This window comes from Nansenia antarctica (genome assembly GCF_963989245.1).
Source record: "Nansenia antarctica genome assembly, chromosome: 1".
NCBI classification, from domain to species: Eukaryota; Metazoa; Chordata; class Actinopteri; order Argentiniformes; family Microstomatidae; genus Nansenia; species Nansenia antarctica.
Window position 1 is genome coordinate 26,637,114 of NC_137674.1, and position 11,773 is coordinate 26,648,886.

An 11,773-nucleotide genomic window follows, 5' to 3' on the forward strand; every position below is an offset into this window, starting at 1 on the left:
ACTGTATGTGGTGTCTTTTTAATTAAGTGCTGCTTTTCTTGGCCAGGGCTTATTTGAAAAAGAGGCTACTGTCTCAATATGACTACCCTGGTTAAATAAAGGATTAATAATAATAATAATAATAATAATAATAATAATCTACTACCTTCCTCTCAACAGAACAATCACTCTAAACACAGAAGATGGGAACTTTTCAGTGTCCATGTTGCTGTACAAAGACGAGGCTTTTGAGGACAAATGGACGACTGTTCCCTCGCTAACCCTGGAGGACAACATCTATGTGAAAGTCTTTATGGTTAGTCATAACTGCTAACAATTGAATACATCTACATTTAAATGGGGGTGTAGATCAATGGGGTGTAGGATAATTAAACTATAGTAGTTACCGTACACCTTTTGAATTGTATTAGAGGGTCATTTGTTGTGCTTTGTTGTGCTCCCTTTAGCATTGCTCTGCTTTAAAACTCTATGTTATCCCTGGCCTTGACCCGAGGGGCTGTTATGCAGGTATTCAGGTATTCAAGTACTCTGTCTAGAATCTGAGTGCTGCAGCTCTGCTCCCTGCTGTGGTCAGAAGCCATGCCTCTCTCTTTCTTTCTTTCTTTCTTTCTTACTTTCTCTTGATCTCCCGTTCTGCATCTTTATTTCTGCATCTCCCCTAAAAACGTCTATTTAAAACTTGTACTGTTTCTCTGTTTCTCCAGTGTCTAAATATATATATATATATATATATATATATATTAAAAATTAAAGGTTAGGTTTAGAGGAAGGTTTTTCCTTCTATCAATGGCCCCGGGCCTGAGCTAGATTCCTCTTCCTGCTACGACTGGTGGATTGATGATTCACTTGCTTAGTCAAATGTATTGATTGTGAGTCACTTTGGAATAAGGCATCTGCTAAATGGCAAAAATGTAAAAATGTAATGTAAATGCATCTCTGTCTCTCTGTCTCCCCCCCCCCCCCCCGCCATAACAGATACTGTGTACACTTCTGTGGTTGTCTGCTTCTCCACATCATTGCTTTTCCCAGGGCCTACAGCCCCCCACGGTTCTCTACTCCCTCTCTCACTGTACATCTGCTGACTTGGAAAAAAATGTCAATGAGTGTCTTGAAGGACTGTGTGTGTCACCCCTTTCCCCTTTTTGTTAATGTTTGTATCACTGACTGTAGTCCCTGTGTGCCTCTCTCTCTTAGATACCAGCTCATTTGCTGCTGCGCGTGGAGAGATGCTGGGCGACGCCGACTAACGACCCGTACAGCAACATCCAGTACACCTTCATCCATGACAGGTCTGTCCAAATCACCGGCGGACTCAAGGGGGGGGCAGGGGGGGCGACCGCCCCTCCTGGTGCTCCCACAGTTGAAAAACGTCTCGCTTAAATGCCCTTTTGAGTGGCAAAAATGCCCTTTTGAGAGGACGTCCCCTATTGGTGCCCCTCCAATGGTCTAAAGTTGACCATGTGCACTGATGGGGTCCCATGTTGTGCAGTAGGCTTTTCGCCCCTGCCCTTCAAACAGCCTGAGTCCGCCACTGGTCCAAATACAGGTGGAATAGATTTGCTCTCATCAACAGTCAATAATAAATAATAATGATAGATTTAATTTAAAAGCGCCTTTCTTTCTCAGACTCTAGGACACTGTAGAAAAAAGAAAAGAAAATATGAAATCGTTGTCAAGATCAAAAATGGTGAATCAAGATCAAGAATAGTGTTCCTCAGGACCCAGGCCATGCTGTAGAATGGCAAGATTGAACAGAGGGGTCTCGAGTCTGATCTTGAATATATTGAAAGTCAGAGAGTCAGAGACAGTTTTAGGTTTGTGTTCTATTAAAAGTTAGGAATAGTATTGAATTGTATCAGGCCTGTCCTGTATTGGAGGGTGAAACCATTTGATCAAATAACAGTAAAAGATGAAACATCAAAGTCAAAGTCAAAGTCAGCTTTATTGTCAATCCAATATACTGTATGTACAGACATACAGAGGCAATATACTGTATGTACAGACATACAGAGGCAATATACTGTATGTACAGACATACAGAGGCAATATACTGTATGTACAGACATACAGAGGGCTGACATTGCGTTTCCCTCTCATCCACGGTGTATAACAAGAACACTAAATAACCATATGATACAACAAGATTAAAAAATAACTATATATACAAAGATACTAGATAAAAAAAATACTAGATACTCTAGAACTACTAGAACATCAGGCCGATATCATTATATGCACATGACACCACATAATATGTGATAATATATACAGATATTATCTGTAACAAGTATCTTGTTATGATTATGTTCTATATTGTTTACACAGTGCATACGCCATGTACAAAGTCTGTTTTTGTTTGTGTTATTTCAACCACACCTGTCAACAGCACACAGTCGTCTAGTCACAACATTGTTGAAATATGAAATAAGAGCAAGTCGCTTCCAGAGATGGTGACACAACAACGTTCAAGCCCTAGTCATGTGACCCCTGTCTGAGGCCATCATGCGTTTCAGTTCAACAGCTGTGCATGACCTTGACAACCAGAGAGTGGTTTGTATTGTTAGCAACAGCATAGCAATGAAATGCCCTGGGAGTTCTGTTTACCGTGTCTGAGGAGAAAAAGACCAGGGTGGTCTCTCTGTCTTATGCTGCCTGGAATCATTTCATATTGACCTTCACTTCGGTACATTTCCATTATGGGAGACGTATGGGATTTGTTACAACGACAGTGATTTACTCTCATGTTGTGGAATGACTAGTCCAGACAGTTTGCTCTGATGTTTTTACACTGAAGATGCTGATATAGCCCACACCAGTAATGATAGTGAGTTATTTGAATGTATTTCCTGTGCTGTGTCAAAGTCAACCAACACATTCTGAAGTGTAAATCCCCTGACTTCTTTGTGTGTGTCTCTCAGCTGCCCGGTGTTGTCAAACGAACAGACATTGACGGTGCTGAGAAATGGCCAAGGTCCAGAGGCCATGTTCAGGATACAAATGTTCAAGTTTGTGGGCAGTTCTTACAGAGATGTCTTTCTTCATTGCAACGTCCAGATCTGTCACAACACGCCCGGAGTCTGTCAGCCTGTGAGTGATCCCAACCCCTTCCCTCTCACCGGCCTCGCTAAGTTTAAATCGCTAAGTTCCTCAGCTGTTTCTATGATTGATATGCATGGTGACATTATTACCCTTCATGTGACAGAACTGCTCTGGTGAGGAAGGATTTGGGCGGACACGAAGAGATATCCCCTTATCCCATACAGTATCATATGGACCAATCAAACGACTCCTGGCTGAAAGTGACCAACCCAGCCTGAGTATGTGTCCAATGGTTGCCATGGTTATTTTTCATCAACTGAAGGATGATAATGCAGTGATGATACTGTGAAAGCTACTGAAATTAATTTGAACAAGTAAAGAACAAAGGTCCTTCACATCTAGCACAGGTGTAACGCTAAAATACACTTAGAGCCATGACATTTACATTTACATTTTTGGCATTTAGCAGATATACTTATTCCAAAGCGACTTACAATCAATACATTTGACTAAGCAAGTGAATCATCAATCCACCAGTCGTAGCAGGAAGAATAATCCAGCTCAGGCCCGGGGCCATTGGCAGTCTCTGTGATAGAAGGAAAAATCTACTTCACCATCTTCTAAACCTAGACTTTTATTTATTTATTATATAGACACTGGAGAAACAGAGAAACAGTACAAGGGGGGCAATAGAAGTTTTAGGGGACACAGTAAAGGGGGAAAAGCGGGTGTCTTCAGGAGACGCAGTGCTGGGGGTAGTAGAAGGAGGAGGAGCAGTTAAGGTGTAACCTGTCTGATCTTGGTCTGCAGATGCTGGGGGTGTCCCTCCCGTGGAGACCTTTGTCCTTGGAGGCCTGCTGACCGTCTTGCTCCTGGTCACCGGGGTGTTCGGGAGGCTGTGGCTGCGCTCCAGGCGCTCCTACCCAGCCCACGGCGCGCAACTGACCCTGTCCAACATTCACCACATCTCAGAGGTGGCCTCCTGAGCCAGCTGCTCTGAGAACACACACACACACATGCACACACACACACACACACACACACACACACACACACACACACACACACACACAAGCAAGCAAGCAAGCACGCACACAGTTTAGAATGTAAATAAAAAGTCAAAGTCGTCAGTGTGGAAATACTTGAAGTTGATGAAAACAATGAAAATGTATTATTATCAATATCACCAGCCTAGTTTCTAGAACCAGTTTTTCACCGTTTTTGTAAGGAAAATAAAGAAATAAAGATGTTGAAAAAGAGCTGGTTATGATTCTGAATGATATTGTGTCGTCAAAGAAATACATTGCTGGTCATGTGGGAAAATCTATATTCTAGGGGGGGATATTCCCAGTCTATTTTCAGTCCCATCATCACATCATACGCATCAACAAAACTTTACTGGGCCGCTGCAGAGTGAGTGACGCAATCCACTCGCGCCCGACTTTATTTAGCTGACCTGCGTTTTAACACAACACCGACTACCAGACTGAAGACAAGACGTGGAGTCGACACATCTAATACTGTTAACTTAATGTTAACTACAGCAAAGTGTTGCAAACCGAACACTAAAGAGAAGGAGAAGACACGACACAGCGGTTGGGTGTCTCGTTTTCTACGGGTAAGACAACTTTAGTCAGTTAGTTTGAGAGCTAGCCTTCTCACGCTTAGCCAATGAGCTATTGTTGCTCAGATATCTCTGGCTAGAAGTGCTAAAGTTAGCCAGCAGCGAGCTGCTATGTCAGTCAGAGAGTTGGACACAGTGCTCTTCTGTCTCAGCTACTCTCAGGCTAGGCTAAGGGGCCACCGGCTCCTGCTACTGTTCTCTCCGTTGCCTAGCCTAGGCTTAGCTTAGCTACATCAGCTTCGGTTGAACGTGGCTAGTGTGCTACTAGTGATGTCCACGGTGAACCAGCTGGTTATTGCTAGGCTTGCTGACTCACAGTAGCTTGTAAGGCTAACACCGTACAACATTGTTTTTGTTTGGCTTGCGCAGTTAGTTAGTTAGCTTCCAAGCTAGGTTAGCTGGCAGGGCTGAGTGGGTGTCGGACTAAGAACGAGTGGCATTGTTGGCAGTGGTTTTAACAAGAAAATATAACATATAAGCTGTACTTAAAGATAATCATTACAACATCAGTAATTATCAAGCCTAGCCAAAATGTTTGGGTTGATTGCTCGCCATGTCATCATGTGTAAGAACAACACTGAACACGCCAGTGGTATTGTACATTTCCACATTCCCACGTCTCTAGTCTGAACGTTAGGCAAGGTGACATCTTGTTAAATGGCCAGTCAAGTCTCGACGTTTCTCTCCGTCATCACCATGGCTAGCTGACAGTCTGGTCCTGTCCTGGTTTTGTTTTGTTGTCACCAAGCGTCATAAACAGGCTGCCGCTTCTTACAGCCTAGGGTGAAAGGTCATGTTCCCTCCAGTTCTCAACGACCATGTAACCCAAGTACTGTTGTGCAATGTCATGCTACAGCTTAGGGATTGAGTAAACATACTCAGAGACTACAGTCAGACACAAAGTTATAGAACATGCTGCCCTTTAAAGCACAGGACTTCATTGCCACATGTTTGTTGGACAGCCCAGGCTGATAAGATCATGTCAATCGGATATTGTATCGGATATTGTGTCACCAGAACAACTGGTTTATGTCATTGAATTTGTCCTAATTGAGTTCATTACCTACTCGCCCCCATAAGTACAGTTAAAAGGCCTAATACAGGTTTTGAAATATACTTTTTTCTTTTCTTTCTTTCAGGGTTGACAACTTCGCCCCTTGCTGCCAGAAGCACCTCTAGAATCACCAACACAAACACAAAGATGGAGGAGTTACACGTCCACTGCCTGAACTGTGTAAACAGGAGATGTACGTTAAGGCCAGAGACCGGCGTTTCCTGTGACCTCATCGGCTGCCCTCTCGTCTGTGGCGCCGTTTTCCACAAATGCAAAGGAGACGAACATCGTTTACTGTGCCCGTTCGAAAGAGTGCCTTGTCTGAACAGTGGTTTCGGATGCCCGTTCACAATCGCCCGGCTCAAGCTGGCGGAGCACCTGGCGACGTGTCCGGCCAGCGTGGTGTGCTGCACCATGGAGTGGAACCGCTGGCCTGTGAGTTACGCCGACCACAAATCCTACGAGAACTTGAGCAAAGATTTTGATGTGGTGGACCAGCTAGACATGGCTTTGGCTCTGCAGGACCAGAGGATGCTACTAGAGTCTCTTAGAGTGACGACCACTGTGTCGTCAAAGAACGGGGATAAGGAAGCTGTGAAAAGTGAAAGTGAAACGAAAACGATGCCATTACTGTCGAGTGTGCCAGAGGCGGTGGCACTGACTAATGGGACAGTGGATATGGACGAGGAGTCCTACAGTAGTGAGTTGTACAAGGCCTCGGTAGAAACCACCAGGAGCTTTGCGGCTACCTTGGATATTCTCACTAGTGCAAAAGAGATTGACTTGATCATAGGAAATCTAAGCGGGGAAAAGACTGAGAAAAAAAGAAACGGGGTGCTCCACAATGGAGAAAACCGTAATGGTGATGGGGATAATCACGGTGATTATGTTGTTGACGATTTGAAGAATGTCGAAATGAAGGAAAGTGATTCTGAATCAGAGTGTGAGCTCGGAGCAGTGGGGGGAGTGGTGGACTGTGGAGTCGGGACAGATGCGGGGGCGGGAGATGCGAGCTACTGGGTAGAGGAAAACGAATTGATTGAGTCTTTAGACAAAGTGGAGAAGGATGACGACGTGATGGGTCGCGCAGAGGGGCCTCCTCCTCTCTGTAACGGCTTTCACAAAGCAGGAAGTAACCACAGTCACTTGAGACGTCGCAAGATCGATTTGGACAGAGCGGAAGCGAGACGGCCTGAGATCAACGGGTCCTCTGAAGTCAGACCGGAGATGCCTTTTCCTTCCATGTCTATTGTAGCGCGGGAGTCCTCTGGACCCCACCCACCGTCACTACCACTACCACTTCATTTTCCTATTCCGCTGCCGGATCTGATACAGAGCAATGTGTTACACCATCTGCCCATGGAGATTGGTGATAGACGCCTGGAGCGCAAGCTCCGTATGTATACATACAGCCTGCTGCCGGTCCCGTATTTGTTTCGCGTAAAGATGGAGGACAAGGCGGTGGATACGTCCGATCTGGAGGTTGTTGAAGACCCACTGGGCCTCCATGGGATCGACCTCATCACCGCAGCCCTTCTCTTCTGTCTGGGCGACTCCCCGGGAGGACGGGGGATCTCTGACTGCAGGTTTGTAGACGGCTACCGCATCGACTTTGGTACTCAGACGTTTTCCTTCCCCTCAGCCATACTGGCGACTAACACCATGGTGGGTGACATCGCCTCGGCGTCCGCCTGCGACCACGCCAGCCCGCAGCTCTCGAACCCGAGCCCCTTCCACACCCTCAGGCTGGACCTAGTGCTGGAGTGCGTGGCCCGCTACCAAACCAAGCAGCGCTCCATGTTCACCTTCGTGTGCGGCCAGTTGTTCCGCAGAGATGAGTTCTCCTCTCATTTCAAAAACGTCCACGGAGATATCCACGCCGGACTCAACGGATGGATGGAACACCGCTGCCCCTTGGCGTACTACGGTTGCACCTACTCCCAAAGACGGTTCTGTCCGTCAGTACAGGGCTCCAGGATCATTCACGACAGGCACCTGGGCTCGTTCGGGGTGCAGCCCGTCCTTCCGCCGAGGGAGGGGGACACGGTGCCCAGGAACGCCTGCCGCTACGGCACCCAGTGTGACCACCTGACCTCTCTTCCCTTCGAGCTGTTGCAGCATGTAGCGACCTTCCTGGATGGGTTCAGCCTGTGCCAGCTCTCCAGAGTGTCCCACACCATGAGGGACGTGTGTTCCAGCCTCCTGCAGGTGCGGGGCATGGTTGTCCTGCTGTGGGGGAAGAACAGATATGCTGACGGCTCTTCGTCATGGCAGATAAAAGACAAGGTTAGTCACTAAATCCAACAACTTTATTTTATAGTACATTTCATATGATTTAAATACACTAAATCTAAATACAAACAAAGGATTGGATTTTGTATGAATGAACACAATAATGAACACACACACGGCCACTTAACTACACCCGTGTCGTTATTTGATGGTAACTAACAAATTGCTGTTATGTTTGTCAACCAGGTGTGGAGATTCAGCACAGCTTTCGGTACAGTGAACGAGTGGAAGTTTGCCAACATCGCCAGCATGGCTGACCATCTCAAGAAGTGCAAGTTTAACACAATTTCACGCCGCGAGGAGGCCGTCCCTCTGCCTTGCATGTGTTTCACCAGGGGGCACACCAAGGAGGGACGATCTCTGCGCTCAGTCCTCAAGCCGGTTGCATGAGTGATGCAACAAACAAGCAAATATAAGTGCTGCTCTTATTTCTTCCGTTGGGACTGAAAGAGCCTGAACTGTTCCAATGAAACTTGTAATTTGAAGAAAGATGATTTACTTTTACATACTCTGTCAATGTGTAAATAAACAAATGTTTTGATGTTACATTTTTTTGTATTTTTATATGGACAAGTTAGTACTGTGCTGAGTTGACGACGAAAGAAAAGTGGAGCCTTAACTTATGATAAACACTTGATTTCTGGTCATGGGAGGTTTATGAAGATCCTTTTTTTTCAATTGCAACATAGTCAAATCCCTTTTTTTCAATTGCCCCCCCAGATTTATATTATCTTATTGTCTTGCACAATTTTTACACACTTACCCCATTACCTAGATTGATCATCAGTTTGTTCAGTCATAGTCGGCTGATAATGATATTTTAGGATGCCAATACTTCAACTCTGCATTGTAGGATACAGATCAATCTGTCAGCAAGGGAAGTGTTCTGTAGATATTTAATTCTCCTAACCATCACCAGCCCACTACCCCTCCATTACATTTTAGTTAAAGGTTTTTAGAACTATTGACATTTGATGACTTGACTGGTAGAACTAAAATCGTATCGTTAACTGTTATGTTGTGTTTTTTTTTAGGTAGATGTGTGTGAAGCTATCTTTGTCTATTGTTACGTTCCTCATCTGATGCAAGTCGTGACGTTAGAATTATAAGGTTCTATCTCCATTTTTGTCAAAATTTAGTTTTTTACATAATCTGATCCCTAGGTGTTTATTAATGCCTGTGTGGTGTTATTTTTAAAATGTTGACATTTTTGAGTTAGTAATTCATAAAATACAAAGGTTCCATCTCACAAAACATAATGGAATGTAAAAACTTTGACGCTCAATATCTCTGAACTACCCTAAACGGAGATAGAACCTTATCATTCTAAGCTCACGAAGTGGTACAGTTAAACCATTGTGTGCATAGTTTGATGTATTGGGAAACCTGCGGGTCAGGTATAAAATGGGCACACACTAACTAGCCTTTGGTAATTAGCATTTGTGTTTTTAAATCTTATACTTGTCTCTTCACACTACATATTCATTGTGTTGAAATGTTGCTGGTGTCTCAGGGTTGTAACATGAAGCTGCATCAATAAGTGCTGGCCATCTCGTACTGTATGTGTGAAAGATACTACATGAGTCGACAAATTGAGCAGTCAGTCACTTTAAGCTTGTCATGTTCATAGTGTGTCCGACTCCTTAGGACTGATATACCGCTCAGTATTATAAATGTTTGTTGTTGCAGTGTTGGACTGACATATTCCGTATCTTCAATATTAGAATTATGATCAATTACCACCCCCCCATCATTTTTAACTGATTTACTTTAAATTGATTGAGTTTAAAATCTTTTTGGAGATATGTATTGCAAGATTGAATATGAATGTATTGGTCTTGGATTGCAATAGAATTGTGTTGAATAAACATTTATTTACTGTTGATTTGAACAAAGTTTGGACAGAAAACTGAGGGTCAGACACAGTTGTGTTTACAGTTTATATCTTTTTTTTTTTTTTAGAAAGGAATAAGAGACATAGCCTACTAAAAAATGAAATTACGTACTGTATTCCCTCTTGCAAATAACAGGTGCAAACTTATCAAAGCGCATGTTATATGAAATTAACACTCAAAAAACATTTTGATACAGTGAACATTTTACGTTTTTGTGTGTTGGTTTGATGCATTTTTTTGGAAGTTGTTTGATTACATTTAGTGTTTTATTATCTTCGCCTGGTATTGTTAGAACTCACAACATACTGTTGTTTGATTTTCATTCTTATTAAACACACTCAATGAAAGTTATTTTCATAGTATTTGACAAAAAAATGTTTTAAAAGTCTGATCAATCCATAAGATTTATACAATTTCAAGGTTATGTGTATCAGGGCCTGATAGACTGGGCTGGGTTTGTCTTTACTTGCATGGTAGCATCTGCAACTATGAGATCACAAGTTGTATCTTTAAACAATTTTATATAACACATTTTTGTTTCATCTTTTGTTTTGGTGGGCCGATTGTCTGGCCTTTCAAATTATGTCATCAAAAGCATCACCAATAAATAAACGTATGTTTTCTACATGAACAGCATGTTGTACCTGTGTCTGTACCCCTATTTCTCAAACACTCACAGTCTGCTATCATCACCCACAGTATTGTTGGTATTAAACATGAATATAATTGATTAGGGTGTTTTTCTGTGTGATACTGACATCTTCTGGCCATAAGAGCTCTGTAAGTACACTATTTTCTTAGATTTTTGCGAAAACTATAAGGTTAATTAATATTAACAATGTTCACAATCACAACAGTATCATTTAAAACATTCACATTTGTTCTCATATTTAGTCATCCTATATAAACGTATTATGATAATAATAACCAGACGACATTGAAGAAGAATCGTTATTCAGCAACACACAACACAAGCCGACACATCATATTTGCAATATTATCTTCTAACATGATTAGAGATTTATGATCACAGTTTGTGATGCACTGAATTTTTTCCTAGCAGCCTACAGGGCGGAGTAGATACCCATACACTGATAGACAGACTACTGACCCCGCTTCAACTCAGTTTTACAACATCGCAATCAGGGTACAATCAAGGTAACTTCATTAATTGAACATTGTAGCATGTAGCTTTTCATCAAAATTTGCACTCTACCAGGAGTGGGGTTCGAACCCACGCGGACATATGTCCATTGGATCTTAAGTCCAACGCCTTAACCACTCGGCCATCCTGGTTGGCGACAAACCTTGTTAAACAATACATAGATAATGTCATTATCAAATCGATTACAAACCAAATAATGTATATTGCGTTATTTGTTCCGATATAAATGGAAACGTTTTCTCAATAACGTCATCATAGCTGGAAGTGAATACTGGTACATCCTCGGAGCTGCAGCGAGATCGCGGAAGCGACAGTGAGCAACGTAAACAAATAACAAGTGAACTAGTTTGGTGTGGGTCGAGTCTGGGTCGAGTCTTGTCCCTTCAACGTATTTCTTTTAGTTCAAACAGTATCCTTGCCCGACACAGCCTACAAACACAGGCGCTTACACCCTGAGAGAGCGTCACTAATGCCTAACCTTCTTGGAAAGATTAACATGAGCATGGATCATTCTATTGTAATATTTAACAACTGCTATGAATGTGTGATAGTAAGGCGCATGGAGTTGATTTTGAAGAGCAAATTGAAATACCCCCCCCCCCAACAGTGGGAGAGGAAAACTACAAGTCAATGCAGCCTACGAGGGCTGTGTGAGTCGAACAATACTAATATTGGACACTGAAAATATAGCATCATCTGCATGT

General features: G+C 43.1%; 1 protein-coding gene across 1 annotated transcript; it reads left to right on the plus strand.

Moving 5' to 3' along the window:
* Positions 1-5,864: 5,864 nt before the first annotated feature.
* fbxo30a (F-box protein 30a) lies at positions 5,865-8,490 on the plus strand (the record flags this gene model as incomplete). The annotated part of the gene is made up of 2 exons (XM_080536661.1): positions 5,865-8,003; positions 8,196-8,490. The coding sequence occupies 2 exons, from the start codon at positions 5,865-5,867 to the stop codon at positions 8,397-8,399; spliced, it is 2,343 nt and encodes a 780-aa protein (XP_080392787.1). The 3' UTR covers positions 8,400-8,490.
* Positions 8,491-11,773: the final 3,283 nt, after the last annotated feature.